Genomic DNA, 16098 nt, shown 5'->3' with positions numbered 1-16098 from the left:
CTCTTACCTGTACTAACTAGTTTGTCAGCAGATATGGGGCAGGATTCTCCGAACATCCACGCCTGAATCGCGCCCGGCGCGGGGGCGAATAGCCATTCACGCCGGAAATCCGGCGCGACGGCAGTTCCATGATTCTCCGCGGATCCCGTCCCGCGTGGTCGACGTGGCGCCTGTCAGGGGCCATTGAAACAGGACCCCACGGCGATTCTCCGTGGTCGACCGGTCGATCACCCGCCAGCATGGTTTACATGTGGTACCACCCGGCGGAAGCTTGGACCCGCAGTGGTGGTCCTGGTGGGGGGCAGGGGGTATCTGACTCCAGGGGAGGCCTCGGTAGTGGCCAGACCCGCGATCATCTGGGAGGGACCTACCTTCCTCCGCATGGGCCTGCTATGTGGCGCGGCGCCTGCGCCGAGGTGGGCCGCCACAAGCATGCGCGGACCCGTTTGCAGCCACTATGCGCATTCACAGCCGCGCGGTCTGGCTAGCAGGGCCCTGCCAGCAGACAGAGCTGCGGGACGCACGCCGGGGCTCTGCTAGCCCCTGGAAAATGGAGAATCACCCCGTACCTTTGAGGAAAAAGTCCGGAGAGATTCTTGCCCGTTTTCCGGCGGGCGTGGGGACTTAGTTCCCAGAAGGGAGAATCCCGCCCATGGTGTTCAGTAATGTGTATCATGGCCAGAACTTTATGTTCAGCCATGAAAAGCCTTCCAAAGAAAGCAAAACTAGATTTCCTATAAGGCAAGCCTGATGGAGCAAAAGTAATGAATCTTGGGCCATAGGACATAGGAGCAGGAGTAGGCCATTTCGAACCTGCCCCACCATTTGATAAGATCATGGTTGATCTGACTGTGGTCTCAACTCCACTTTCCTTTCTGTCTCCTGTAATCCTTGTCTCCCTTGTCTATCTCTATCAAAAAGCTATTGAACTAAAACATTAATAAATTGAATGACACAGCCGTCACTGCTTTCTAGGGAAGAGAATTCTACAGGCTGTTGACTCTCAGAGAAAAAATATAGACCATGTTTGGGAAACCTCTTATTTTTAAAACTGTGTCCCCTCATTCCAATTGGAAATAAGTGGAAATACGCTCCCAACATTCACCCTATCAAGTTCCCTCTGGATCTAATATGTTTCACAAAGATCTAATTCTTCTAAACTCCAATGGGTATGGGCCCAACTTGTTCAACATTTCATAAGATACTCCCTTCATTCCAGGAATGACTCGAGTGGATCTTTTCTGAACTGTTTCTAAGGCAATTGTATCATTTTTCAACTAAGGAGACAAAAATTGTACGCAGTACTCCAGATGTCATCTCACCAAGGCCCTGTACAGCTGCAGTAAAACTTTTTAACCAGAAGGAAGAATAAACTGAAACCAGTTCAAAGTTCTCACCAAATAACCGGCATGCACTTGGGCACAACAGAAGCCACCCAGAAATTATTTTGTCCCCAATTTTGTTAGTGGACTTTAGAAATTGGAAGATTATAATTAATGCCTCTACTATCTCTGCACCCATTTTTATTAAGATCCTAGGATGCAGGCCATCTGGTCTGGCTTGAACCGCTTAAGTCAAAGTAAGAAGGATTTGCTAAATCTTCCGGGGAAAATAAGTAAAGAAATAGGGAATAAAACCCTACCTGCTGATATTTTCTGCATAAACCTATTGCCTTGCAGAAAATGATTAATGTAAATGTACAAATCCTGGTTGCACATTTTGGTGTATGTTACATGCTGGTGGATTGGAACATCCAATTGAGCCAATGTAAAAGAGAAGGCCACAGATTCAATTTCCTCACTGCAAAAGTTGTCTTCTAAATCATTAAGTGACATTCTCTAATTGCATCATAAATCATACTCAGAAGAAGTGACAAGGCATGCCATCTTAGATTATAAAAGTTTGATGTTTCTGGGTTAAGGAGTCCGGGAGCAGAATGTTTTTGTACGTGATGTGGAGATGCCGGCGTTGGACTGGGGTGAGCACAGTAAGAAGCTTTACAACACCAGGTTAAAGTCCAACAGTTTGTTTCAGATCACTAGCTTTTGGAGCACTGCTCCTTTTCATTCACCTGAGGAAGGAGCAGTGCTCCGAAAGCTAGTGATTGGAAACAAACCTGTTGGGACTTTAACCTGGTGTTGTAAGACTTCGTACTGTTTTTATATGTTTTGCACCATGGTGTTATTGATAATTCTTAAAATGTTGGAAACCTCTTGGGGTGTGATCTTTGTCAAATCTCTTTAGCTAAAGTAACAAGAATGTAGCTGAGTATATATTGCTGGCATTGGGAAGTGCAAGGGTGAAATAAGGAAGTAATAAAAAAAGCAAGTAGATCGTGGGAGAGCAAGGAGGATGTGGCTTTTCAATGTTTGAGTAGAAAAGAGCTGGAAAGTTCAAGGCAGCATTAGCTACGGCAGGAGAGACGGGGGCCAAAGGCTAAAGTCTAGCTACGCTAGCAGACTTTTGTCAATTGAGTATTTTTAAAAATGTTAGATAAATTAATGTCTTTACCGTAATGGTGTGTACTACTATGCGGCGATGTTGATTGATTTGACCCGCTTTACAGTATTACAGCAGTGCACTGCAAAGGAAATGCTTGCAATTTGAAAATACTGTAGAAAAATGCGATACTTGAATGAATGTGTTTCTCTGTTGCTACCCCCTACATGAATATATGAAAGAGAAGAGCAGATTTACAAAATAATCACGGAAGACTCTAGAAACATGTAAAGACCATCCATACATTCACGCTCCAACATCGTCAGGAGAATCTATTTAGTTCCGAAATAGAATCTTGAGATTTTATGAAACGTTTTATTAGAATGGGCATTTCCCTCTCTTCAACACATGGTCTGTGTTCATATTAAAAGTAGATGATCCTGTTAGGTTCTCTTATTTGTCCTCACTTATGTATAGTCCCACATTAATTGGCATAAATCAAGTACTTATTTTTGTTTGCTCAAGGTGAAAGATTGAAAATTCTACCTACTGATTGTGTAGCTTACCTGACTTGCCAAATCAAATAAAGTCGATCATTATTTATTATTTCGGTGTTCCCACCTGGGCGATACCTTCACGCATAACTCTCCCAAGAGTTCTAGTGTAACTCTGTAACCACCGGGAACCTGATTCCAGACTAGTACAACCCTCAATGCTATGCACATTGGACGAAGTGTCAGGGTGAGATATACACGCATTTGCCAAAGCTTCACCGTATGTTGAAACCGTGCCTTAATGTTGACGTTTTGTGTGTGTGTCTGAGTGAGCAATTGGGCTTGGTGGACACTGACAAATAATAAAAGCGCTGTATGAACCTTGTGTTTGTTAATGTACTGGCTTTCGAAGCTGGTCTTCATATCAAACTGCGATACACCAAGAAGCAAAACAAAGAAAAAGCAACGTCCCAAAAGAATGATCGGCACGACGGGAAACCAAGCGAATAGACTGTCAGGTAACAGATCACTTAAGTTAACTTCATGTGACCGGATTGTTGCAGGACAGGGGGGGGGGGGGTGTCTATGGAAAGCACTGTGCAAAAATAAAGCTCGATACAAGTTGCCACTGCACTGAAATATGCCCCCAATCTGTGGGTACATTTTAATTACCTTAAAAGCAAAAAAACCCAGCTTAACGTTTTCATCTAATTCCAATTAGATATCGCAAGATCTAAGTTGAGAACTTTGCCCCCCCTTTAATAACAAACGTGTAAACGTGTGCTGGAGAAAATCAGTTAGAGGTCGCGCATTGAGGGGGATGTCAGTGGGTGCCGAGTGTCACAACTTTCCCCAGTACATGGCAGAGCCGGGACTGTCACAACTCTGCATCAATCACAAGTGATGAATCTAATCACACAACATGGCGGACATTCGATAACACGCACAGGAACCTGGGGTGTGTGTGTTGAGTGCCTGCTGCATTTGCTTCACTTGGACCGGGGGGCGGGGGGTGCACACATCCCAGTGCCTTTCCGTGCGGCTCCAACGTCGGGCACCTCAGCCATGGCCCGAGAGGGAAGGGGGCTGAGGGAGGCGACCGTGGCACTCGCTCCAGTCCGCCAGCTGACCATTGCGGCGGAATAAAGCCGAAGCAAGTCAAGTCAGTGGCTGTCAAAAAGGAGGAGAAAAAAAAAAGAGCCCAGCGGGCAGCGCACAATGGACAGGCGACATGGCTCTGAAGGATTGCTGCGGCGTGGTGAGCGTGGGTTAGACTCAGAGGCGAGCCGGAGCGAAATCCTTTGCATGTACAGATCCATGGCGATGCTACTCACTTCAGGGATGAGCCCGGGTGCAGTGGAGTGATGTGAGGAGGAGGAGGGTCGGAGGGGACATAACGTTTGCACCAGCTCTCGGGACTCACAGTTGCAAACTGGACACTCTCTGGCTCTGAACATTTTTAGCATGGGGGGAGGGTCCTAGCGCGTTGGTTAACAAGGGGGGGGGGTACATTTTCGTTGCAACGAAGCTGTTTTTCCACCCCTTTCCACCTGTCTTTCGAAAGGAGCTACACACAGCAAAGTGATTCGGCGAAAGTGACCCATCAGTAATAGCGAGCGGGGCTGGCCGCCTCTTCCTCTTCTCAACTGGAGACCACAGGAATCGGGATCGGGGCTCCACACAAAAAAATGCCTTCCCAGCGCCTGGTGTGCCCGCTGGACCTGGCCTGTTGCAGCGATCGTCCCAAAGAGTGACTCCCTTCCCCTGTTCAAAACTGCCGTCTGGGAGAAGATTGCACCCCGCCCTCTTCCAATCGCCCAACCCGCCCCCGCCCCCCCCCCCCCTTTGAGCTCTGCTGCTAACTTTTTTCTGCGTGGCTGAACGCATGTTTTGGGGGCAGTAGTTTTGTGGTCCTCGCGACTTTAAGGGGGCTCCGGCCTCTCCGTCAGTATAAACAGAAGAGCCAAAGTTGTCTCAAACAAGGGAGGGACGTCTCCCCACCTCGCCTCAGCCCCGAGAGACTCGGACTGCCTCATGTCCCGGGGGACCAGTCATCAAGCACAACAACTATCGCAACTCTGAAGAGACGGAAAGTCTTTTTTGGGCGGGGAGGGGAAAAGTTTGCGGGCTACGGTTTCAAATTGGGAAGGTCGGTCGGTGCGGCAATCCCGCCCGAGTTTTCCGCGGTTGTGATTGAATCGCGGGCGGGCACAGGCGGGATGCTGGCGGCAGACCTGCCCTTTACTCTCTGCCCCTGGATTGTGAGCGGCAATCTCCTCACCTCGCTCCTCTTCTTCTTTCAGGTGAGTGGAGATGGGTTTTTGCGAAGCATGTGTATGTTATCTTCCGCACCCGCCCGCGCGAACACGCGCACACACCAACCAAGCCCACCGTGTGTTTTGTTTTTAACGCAAGTTTGTTTTACTCCGCCAGCTCTCTCAGGGCGAAGTCCAGAAATCAGGCGGGAGATCGGCTTTGGACGCGGCGACCGGCAGCTGCCATGAGATCTGCTCCTGTCGACCTCCCCTGTTACCCCCGCCACCGCCTCCCCCTCCACCGCCCAGGCAATTGGCAACTCCAAGTAAGTGGGGGGGGGGGGATGAACATGCCCTGTGCATGCACTCCAGGCTTCCGAGAGTGTGTGTGTGTGTGTGTGTTGGGTGGGGGTGGGGGGGGGGGGGGGGGTGAATGGCAGTGAGGACATGGGCACTGGGGCAGTCCTCCTTCTGCTACTGATTGAACCCGAGTTGAGGCCAGGAGTTTAAAATCCCGCCCGAGGTAAGATGAAATGAAATGAAAATCACTTATTGTCAAGAGTAGGCTTCAATGAAGTTACTGTGAAAAGCCCCTAGTCGCCACATTCCGGCGCCTGTTCGGGGAGGCTGGTACGGGAATTGAACCGTGCTGCTGGCCTGCCTTGGTCTGCTTTAAAAGCCAGCTATTTAGCCCAGTGAGCTAAACCAGCCCCATGCAATTTGCAGCCTCCTCCCGCCCTTTTCTGGACCCTTTTGGCCGACGCTGTGGCCGCCGGTGGGCGTTTCCACTGACACCACACGGCTCGCTCCCACTCCCATCAGCAACAACCCTGACCCTTGAGCGAGGTTCCACAGCGCTGGCTGGCAGAAATTTACTCCGACGCGATTTGGAAAACGAAGATCTGAAAAATTTGTGATGTTTCCAGATCCTTGAGGTGTTTTTAGAAAGTTATTCTCAGGACTCGAATCACCTGTGATTTTGTATAATTCTGATGCAGCGACTAATAATTGTAACCTCACAACTATTCCCCCAAGGTGCAACAAACATGTATTAGAAGAACGCAACCGCTCCTTGTTCAGGACTCCCTAATTTTTGCCTGTTTATTCTGCTGGGAGAGACTCGAGATTAAATTTCACTGTAAACTACTGCACAGTATGTTGAAAGCAGTTATGGAAAGATTCATATGTTTATTAGATTAAAGACGACGGGGATGATTTTCACAACTCTACTGATGTTTTTTATTCTATTTTCCCATTCATTTTTATTGATGGCAGTTATTCAGGATTTTCTCTTTTACTGAGATTTATCAGATGCCCACGGTTCGCCTTGGGTAAACGACAAGCTTTCGGTGAAAGCCTGCCTCGGGCTTCAGCAATACATAACAATAGATCAAGTCAGCACATCGCCAGAGTAAATTACATCATTGTAGTCATGAGATTATGCAACTGCAGGCTAATAATTGTGCCGTTCATGTTATCAGGTGGGACTGCTGCTGTGACAGCACATTATTGCAAGGATAGGTATTTTGCGAATGAACTGAAACAATAACCTACATGGCAGCTCCTTTTTTTTCCTGTTAAAGATTGTATTCATTGCAGTGCCGGTAAGTGAAATGATTGCACTGCGAAAGAGATTGAGAGGTGTACATTTATTCTTCCAAGAGTAAACCACCTACTTGCTAGAATCTAATCTGTATTGCTTCCAACAATTGAAAAGTGGCCTTAGTTTCTAGTCCATGAATCACTGCTGTTCATTAACATTTAAAAATGTATTTGGATGACTTCAACAGGCATTGTTTGTTTTGTTTACAAAACGCTTTTGGAAGGAAATCTTTGTGAGGAAATGTGCATGAACATTTGAAACAAATTAGATCTCTGTTTGGAATAGTTTTGGCATGGAATGGAAGTCAAACCGAAAAATTAAGAAATTGTTTTAAATTCTAATTGAGCTATTTATTCCCTCGTGTAGGTTCTGTCCAATGGCGTATATTTTGTGGACACCCCAACTATTTCGAGAACCATACAGCGAAAAGTAATTTGCCCAATTTACTCAGTTGGAAATAACCATCTGCTACAAGTATATTCGTAATGATCACCTGTGGTATAATTTTTAACCTATCCTCTGTAAAGAACAGCAGTGCTTCACGAGAGTATCATTTAAAAAAATATATGTTTATTAAAGTTTTTTAACACAATTTTTCTCCCTTACAAACAATAACCCCCCCCCCCCCCCCCCCCGTAAAAAAAAAAGAGAAATCACGCAGAGCAAGATATATACATGACAATATGATGTATTTACACAGCTTTGTACACTGGCCCTCACCCGTACGTGCCAGTTTCCCCAACCCTTCATGTTATCTCTTGCTCATCCACCCTCCCAGGCAGTCCCCCCCAAGGTTGCTGCTGCTGCTGACCGACCTTCCTCTAACGCTCCGCGAGATAGTCAAGGAACGGTTGCCACCGTCTGTAGAACCCCTACGCAGACCCTCTCAAGGCGAACTTAATCCTCTCCAACTTTATGAACCCAGCCATATCATTTACCCAGGCCTCCAGGCTGGGGGGCTTCGCCTCCTTCCACATTAGCAAGATCCTTCGCCGGGCTACTTGGGACGCAAAGGCCAGAATGCCGGCCTCTTTCGCCTCCTGCACTCCTGGCTCGTCCACTACTCCAAATATTGCTAGGCCCCCAGCTTGGCTTGACCCGGACTTTCACCACCTGAGATATTGCTCCCGCCACTCCTCTCCAGAACCCCTCCAGTGCCGGGCATGACCAAAACATATGGACATGGTTCGCCGGGCTCCCTGAGCACCTTCCACATCTGTCCTCTACCCTAAAGAACCTACTCAACCTCGCCCCCGTCAAGTGCGCTCTGTGGACCACCTTAAATTGTATCAGGCTGAGCCTGGCACACGAGGAGGAGGAATTAATCCTACCGAGGGCATCAGCCCACAGACCGTCCTCGATCTCCTCCCCCAGCTCCTCCTCCCATTTACCCTTCAACTCTTCTACCAGCATTTCCCCCTCTTTCAACTCCTGGTGTATTTCCGACACGTTGCCCTCCCCGACCCATACACCCGAGATCACCCTATCTTGAACTTCTTGTGCCGGGAGCAACGGGAATTCCCTCACCTGTCGCCTCACAAAAGCCCTCACCTGCATATATCTAAAGGCATTTCCCGGGGGTAACTCAAACTTCTCCTCCAGTGCCCCTAGGCTCGCAAACGTCCCGTCGATTCATGAGAGTATCATGAAACAAATATGACACCAATGCCAAAATAGGGAGGTGTTAGATCACATGAACAAAAGTTTAGTCAAATAGGTAGGTTTGAATGAGTGTCTTGAAGGAAATGAGGTAGAGAGGCGCAGGGATGGTTTTTACAGAGCTTACGGCCTAGGTCAGACTAATGATATCTCCTTCAAACTGTAGTTACCATCAAAAAAACAATATCTCCATTATCAATGTTCTTGCAGCTTAAATTCACAATCACATAAAATATTTAATTGTAAGTGTGACTTTTTGTCATTGCATACAAACAAGACAAACTCACTTGGAAATATTTTACACTCATTTTTATGTTACGAAAATGTGTGAGGTTACAGGAAAGCCTTAAATATGCTCTGATTCAAGCATTGTTAGTATATATCCCTTCAAATTTTTCGCACTAAATGAGATGATTCTTTGTACTTTCAGCACAGGAGTTTAATACTGTGTAACACTGAGAATATTATTCTGCTAAATGGAACTGTATCCCATTTAAGGAAACAAAGTCCAATTGTTCTGAAGTAAACATAAAGTCAAGTTTCTCAGAGTTTAGTTGTTGTTTGGTTCAGTTCCAAGAGAGAAATCCCCAGCAGTAACTAGATTTTTTTTGTTGCTTTGAACCTGTTACATATTATACAGAATAGCGTCTGCAGTATGGTATCTACCTGAACCAATGTGATGTTTCTTACAGTATGATATCTACCTGAACATTTCCCAACTCAGTGAATCTGATCCCAGGAAAAAGTTGCCCAAAATTTCAGATTTTCACTGTGGGACACTGACTGGATTAGAATTCAGGCTAAACGTCCCAGAACAAGTGCGATGGCTGCCGGCTGTGGACGTGGGGGCTGGTTGGTAGGCCTGCCACTGTCATTGTCATTCTGTTGAAGTTATGAAAAAAATGACTTGCATAAGAAACCACCTCCACCACCCCCTCCCCCCCACAACCACACATTGCCTATGCCAACTCATGCCCATCATGACATCGCATGTCTCCTATGCCCCACTACCCGCCTCCATGGTACCTTACCCCATGTCACCCTATGACCATCTACCTATGCCAAATAGTCCCACCTAATCCTTAGCCACTCTACCTACCACCCATGGCCCATCTGCAATGTGTTGAAATTCTTTCAATCAATCTAATTTAAAATCAAATATTTCACTTAAGTGCTGAGTCTCTTATGAAAACAAACATTTATACCACTTGAATCTGTCAATCAAACTGCTCACTTCACAGGAAACCCACTGTGATAATGTTAATTATAAAATCAGACATGCAACACAAATCCTATAATGATAACCTTCAGGCTTATGTCAACAGACAGAGTGAAATATCAAGCACTGATCTTTTTTAAGTAATATCAAGCACTGATCTTTTTTAACACTTAAAAAAAAATGAAAACCCAGCAGAGTTAAATCCCTTGATCGCTTTGTCATTTGCAATGTGCTTTGACAGTTCCAATGTGTATCAACAGTTCTTTGATAGCTTGACTGTTCTTTGACAGTTCTGACAGTTCTTTGATGGTCAAAGTTCCAAAGGGATTATGTATTTTTTTAACACACAATTGTAACTATCTTTAACAGCCCCAAAGGGTACCTGTCATCTCCCAGAGGGTACATTACCTCTTCCAAAGGATGTCTTACCTCACCAAAGGACCAAAGGGAAACCTGACCTGTCACAAAGATGTTCAGGGATCATTTCCAATGGGGTACATTACCTTTCCTGGCTATCCAAAGAATTCCACATAGTTACAACTTGCTCTTACCTGGATTAATATGCACACTATCTCACCAGAATTACACTAGCAGAGGCAGCTGCTATTTATGTGAGTGGCTAACAATATGCTATTTGGAAGCTATCCCATTCCTTAATACCCGACCCTGAAAAAAGCAGAGACTGTTCTGGAGTGGGAGTTCTGTACTTGAGCCTCTGCCAGAATATTTGCACGGGTGGAAAGCCTCTCTCCCTATGCAAATATTCTTCAGTCCTTTTTTTCTACTGGATAGTTTTGTTGTTTCTTTATACTTTTTATGCAGATTGAACAGTTTCAACCAAAACAGAATATCATACAGACATAACTTTATTTTCTTAATACTTTAATTATTTTGAGAGTTTGACTTGGTGAATGCCGACAGTGCCTCATTTATACATCCAACTATGATGCAATGGCAACTGAGAATGAGGCGTATACTGACAGTCACATCTCAAAATGACAGGTTGGGCGCATAATTTTATTTTCTGGAGAGCAGTTTTTGTTATTAATGATGTGAAAGCAATCGCTTCTCGGCCTTTTGGCTATGATCAAGCGTGAGGTCAGGTGTAATGCCAGGATCTGGTCCGTCTCTTCGTGGGGACCATGAATTGGATTCAATTTGAATTGGTTGTTGGAGCAGGCAAGGAGATGGATTAGGGGTTTGCCCCTGTCCACTCTGAGCTTTGGCTTTGCAACTCTGATAAAGAAATTTAAAAAATTATGTGAAAGCAGAGAATGTTGCAAAATGTTCAGCAGATCTGGCAGCATCTGTGATGAGAGCGAATTAGCTTTTCAGGTCTGTGACCATTCATCAGACCCCCATCTGATGAAAGATCATGGATCGCAAACTTTAACTGTTGCTCTCTCGGTGAATGCTGCCAGACCTTCTGAATGTTTCTCGCATTTTCTATTTTAATTTCCGATTTCTAGCATCTTCAGTATTTTGCTTTTGACTCCTGACCATTAGTTGGGCTGGACTGATGTTTCAATCTTTAGATTATCTACTGATCATGAAAATATTGACAAAAGTGGCTGCAGAGGGCTTTTTGTTCAGAGACAGCAGGTGCTGAGGCCATATTTATTGCCCATTAATAATTCCCTCAAAGGTTAGGAGGGGTTACGGGGATAGGGTGGGGCAGGTCCAATGGGCCAAATGGCCTCCCTCTGCAGTGTAGCGATTCTATAAAAAAGATGGAGTTGGACTGTCTTGTCCATCTGCTGCAGTGTTTGGATTGGTGCTGGTTTGGGAATTCCAGGATATTGGTCTAGTAACAAAGGAATAATATGATTTGTGCCTTAATAGTCAGGTTGGTGTATGTGACTTGGAGGGGGAAATGTGAGGGAATAGAGGTGCTGTTGAAGTAAGTCGTCTGAGACTAAATGATTTTGATGGATACAAAAGGACGCGGCAGTGAAAATGTGTTTCATGATTGTAAAGCAAAGGCCAGCAAACGAGGGCCAATTTCAGTGACCGAAGTCCTGTGCTCCAAGGATGTCTGAACTAGTATTGGATACAGCCATTTTTTTCAGGAGTTCCTGATAACTGCTTTAAATAGTTGTCATGTCCCTTAATTTGTATGTGATAGGCCTAATGCCATGATTAAACTGCCTAATTGAAAATCACAATATTCAGAGAAACAACAAAACAGGCAAGCTGCCTAACTAGCCATGATAGGTGCCAGTAACCCATCCAAATAGTGCATATGAGACCCAAAGTCCAACATTAGGCCATCCTCAAGCTGTCAGTTTGCATCTTACACACACTGTGCATTGCTTATGCGACTGAAAATGGACCAAAACTAATTTCCGTTGCCCTGACCAGCATTTCTCACCAACTCGGGACCAACGAAAACAAATTATCCGGTCATTTATTCATTTTTGTATTTGTGGGATCTTACTGGGTGGAAATTCCCTGTTACCTGAAAAGTACATAAAAGTTCAAGTCCATTCTTCCATCCTTCCTTCCTGCGGCTGTTAGCGTGCTCCGGTTTAGCAATTTTCTCAATATGCTTATTTTGTAGTCCAGCTTTCAAATGGTAAACCCACCACTTATCCTCTTTTCCAGTACCCAATCTATTTCCTGACATGTTACATAACTTTCTGCACCTTTAATTAAGGCTGTATTTGACGCTGTGACTAGTTTTCAGTCTTTAGAGTGCTGCAAGATTCTGGTAAATTACAATATTAGTTCCATTATTGCTTGGTGAGAGCTTGGAAAGTTTCTACAGAGCAAGTGAGTGGAAGATCATGGTGTAATCTAGGCTTGCGAATTCAGTGCTCTTGAGTCTTCAGCTGGAGTTTTCGTGTGTTGATTTTGCTTTTTGTTTCCTCAATCATGTGGCCTTGTCAGAAAGCCATTATTTCAAAAATGCAAAGAAATTTGATGTTTATTAAGCCTTGCAAGAATCTCTTGATGGGTTTACTGTCTTTTGTTTTATTCTTTCATGGGACATGGACACCACTGGCAAGGTCAGCATTTCATATCTATTCTTAATTGCCCTTGAACTGAGTGACTTAGAACATAGAACATAGAACAATACAGCGCAGTACAGGCCCTTCGGCCCACGATGTTGCACCGAAACAAAAGCCATCTAACCTACACTATACCATTATCATCCATATGTATAGAACAATACAGCGCAGTACAGGCCAGTACAGTACAGTACTTGCTAGGCCATATCAGGGGGCCATTAAGAGTCAACCAAATTATTGTGGACCTTGAGTCAGGCCAGACCAGGCATGACTGGCAGATTTCCTTCCTTAAAAGACATTGGGGAACCTGATCGGCTTTGAAAACCGATGACCGTTTCAAGGTCACCATTACTGAGACTAGCTTTGCATTCGAGATTTACTAATTGAATTCAGGTTCAGCCAGATGCTATGGTGGGATTTGGACCAGGCGCCTCAAACATTATCCTAGGCTTCTGGATTGCTAACCCTGTAATATTACCACTTTGCCACCACCTCCCTCTTATTTGAATATTGGTGGGGGCGAGGGTTAACGGCTATAACTGCTGATATTAGGTATGTCTTGGCCGTATTTCACTAAATGTTGCTGCTAGAGAACTGAACAGTTGACCACAAGTATGTCACCTGTTTAGAAAGTGTGTTTTCATGGTACGTCTTGCTTGCTTTTATTACCTTGATTGCAAATGCACATCACCCAGCAAGGGACCTGAAAGGAATAATAACTAAATAGAAATAAAAGGAGAAACCCTACTGTGTACATAACCTGAAGGCCAAAACTGGCACTTAATCAGAATACATGTCTGTGAGTCGTGCTGTATGTGTGTCCATTATTAAATATGGGACCACAGCCAAATACACACAGAGCTGGAGGAAGTTCCATTCACCCAGTTAAATGCTTTCCGTGCAGCTCAGAAAGTTATCATGCCTGGTGTTTTGCCTTTGGTTGCATACTCTTATTAGATTTGGTATTTTGCTGATGATATTAGAATAATATCCTCCATTCTTGAAGCTTCTGAGTCAGTTAGTGTTATTAGTGTCTTCCTGTAGCAATCTTGCAGCAAGACCTTCTTCAATTCTAGAGTTAATTGGGATATTGCCTTCCTTGCATATTAATACTTCTAGTAGCCAATTCATTTTGCAGCCTAATTAATAGCAGAGTGTGCATAAGGTAGATCCTTAAAAGAAATTCCAGATTTTGACTGGCTAGGTTCATCTGAGTTTCTGAAGGTTGGAGTATAACTCTTTAGTTCTTTTATTATATTGGGCAATAATTACCAGAGAATCACACAATAATGGTAATGGCTGTAGTTTGTGGGTTTTGTGAGATGAGTTAAGACGCATTTAACAAGACATGAGATAGAGCAGTACATAAAATAAGCATTAATTTTCTCTCTAAAGTAATGTCCACAAGGGTCAGAGTTAGTTCAGTGGCCACCCACTTAACCTCCAAATTAGAAGGCTAGTGATTCAAGGTTAAATCCATTGACAGCGGCAGGAGCAGAGAATCCCACGCTGCCTCCCACTGCCGGGAAACATGCGGCTGGGAGGTCAGAGAATCCCACCCAGGTTTAGTCATTTGACAAACCTGCTCCTGTAAGCTTTTGAACAGAGCAATGTATACCAATTCCTGCTTCCCCAGGGATGTAGTATTATTACCTGCACTTATATGGGGGGAAAATAATGCTGTTGGTGCATCAGATTGCATAATTTAAACACAGTCTTTGAAGCGAAAAGAAAGATCTTGGGTGTAAATGTCATAGATCATAGAATTTACAGTGCAGAAGGAGGCCATTCGGTCCATCGAGTCTGCACCGATCCTTACAAAGAGCACCCTACTCAAGCCCACATATCTACCCGAATCCCGGAACCCCCACTTAACCTTTTGGAACACTAAGGGCAATTTAGCATGGCCAATCCACTTAACCAGCACGTCTTTGGACTGTGGGAGGAAACCGGAGCACCCGGAGGAAACCCACTCAGACACGGGGCTGAGTGTTCGTATGTGACTTATTCACACACAGGCAGATGTCTGACTGGTGTAACATTAAACCTCAATGAAATGAAATGCTGGATGTTAGGGGCGAAATTCTCCCCCAACGGCGCGATGTCCGCCGACTGGCGCCAAAAACGGCGCCAATCAGACGGGCATCGCGCCGGCCCAAATATGCGGAATGCTCCTCATCTTTGGGGGCCGAGCCCCAACATTGAGGGGCTAGGCCGGCGCCGGAGGGATTTCGCTGGCGGAAATGGCGTTTGTTGCCCCGCCAGCTGGCGCGGAAATGTGGCGCATGCGCGGGAGCGTCAGCGGCCGCCGACAGTTTCCCGCGCATGCGCAGCGGGGAGAGTCACTTTCTCCTCCGCCATGGTGGAGACCGTGGCGGAGGCGGAAGGGAAAGAGTACCCCCATGGCACAGGCTCGCCCGCGAATCGGTGGGCCCCGATCGCGGGCCAGGCCACCGTGGGGGCACCCCCCGGGGTCAGATCGCCCCGCGCCCCCCCCAGGACCCCGGAGCCCGCCCACGCCGCCTGGTCCCGCCGGTAAATACCAGCTTTGATTTACGCCGGCGGGACAGGCAATTTCTGGGCGGGACTTCGGCCCATCCAGGCCGGAGAATTGAGCGGGGGGGTCCCGCCAACCGGCACGGCCCGATTCCCGCCCCCGCCCAATCTCCGGTACCGGAGACTTCGGCGGGGGAGGGGGCGGGATTCACAGCGGCCGCCGGGTCGGAGAATGACGCCCTAGATTTTTAAGATTTTGGCTTGAAAAATAGCCTGAAAATGTTTGCAGTATTAGTCTAAGCTATGAACCTGAGGGACAACATTACATTTTTAAAAGAAATCCAAACACCCAGTTATCAGCTGAAAGAATTACAATACAAGATTTAATGTATTAAACAAAAGCCTGCACAAAGCAAAGTAAATTAACATTATACTTCATAAACACTTATTCTTTAAATCCAAAAATCTCAACAAAACATTTGCCCTTCCACTTTTCTTTCCAATCAAGAGTACCTTGAGGATTCCTTCATTTCTCCTGGGACTAAACCAACAGCTACCACAGCTCCTAGGAATTCATTTTGACTCTCAGAGTTCCTGCTATTCTCCAGGGTATAAACATTTGGCCAGGCAACCCCCCAACTCTCTTTTGAGCACCTTGAGACACACCAGCTCAAACATAATTACTTGCTCAGTGACTCCAAGCTTCAGAAGACTCCCTTTTGTCCGATTGGCATCTTTTTTGCCACTGAGCTACAGCTTCTGAAAAATTCTCTTTCTCTGCTACCCACAGCTGATCCCAGACCCCCAACTACTTGCTTATTTCCAAAATGTTCCAGCTCCAGCTGCAACTATCTGTTTCTGTGATAAATCCCAGAGATAAACCCAAAACAAAAACAAATGCTATCTCTTTGTTGTCTATCCC

At 45.6% G+C, this 16098-nt stretch overlaps 1 protein-coding gene and 1 non-coding gene across 4 annotated transcripts in view; both read left to right on the top strand.

Annotated features, from left to right (window-relative positions):
- The first annotated feature begins 3803 nt into the window (after positions 1–3803).
- prima1 (proline rich membrane anchor 1) overlaps positions 3804–16098 on the top strand; it is a 242776-nt gene continuing 230481 nt past the window's right edge. The window contains exons 1-2 of one of the 3 annotated variants that reach the window (XM_072492577.1): positions 3804–4191; positions 5367–5514. In XM_072492577.1, coding sequence (XP_072348678.1) covers positions 4165–4191; positions 5367–5514 — 175 coding nt within the window. In that variant the 5' untranslated portion in view covers positions 3804–4164. Of the gene's footprint in view, positions 5237–5366; positions 5515–16098 lie in introns of all 3 variants that reach the window. The other 2 variants (XM_072492573.1, XM_072492578.1) reach the window with 2 other exon arrangements.
- Positions 10731–10922, top strand: LOC140408094 (U2 spliceosomal RNA). Its single transcript, XR_011940020.1, has one exon. It is a non-coding gene; the product is annotated as a U2 spliceosomal RNA (small nuclear RNA).

The sequence above is a fragment of the Scyliorhinus torazame genome, chromosome 2, assembly GCF_047496885.1.
Source record: "Scyliorhinus torazame isolate Kashiwa2021f chromosome 2, sScyTor2.1, whole genome shotgun sequence".
Taxonomy (NCBI): Eukaryota; Metazoa; Chordata; class Chondrichthyes; order Carcharhiniformes; family Scyliorhinidae; genus Scyliorhinus; species Scyliorhinus torazame.
The sequence above is the reverse complement of the archived record's forward strand: the minus strand, read 5'-3'. Positions and strand labels throughout refer to the sequence as shown.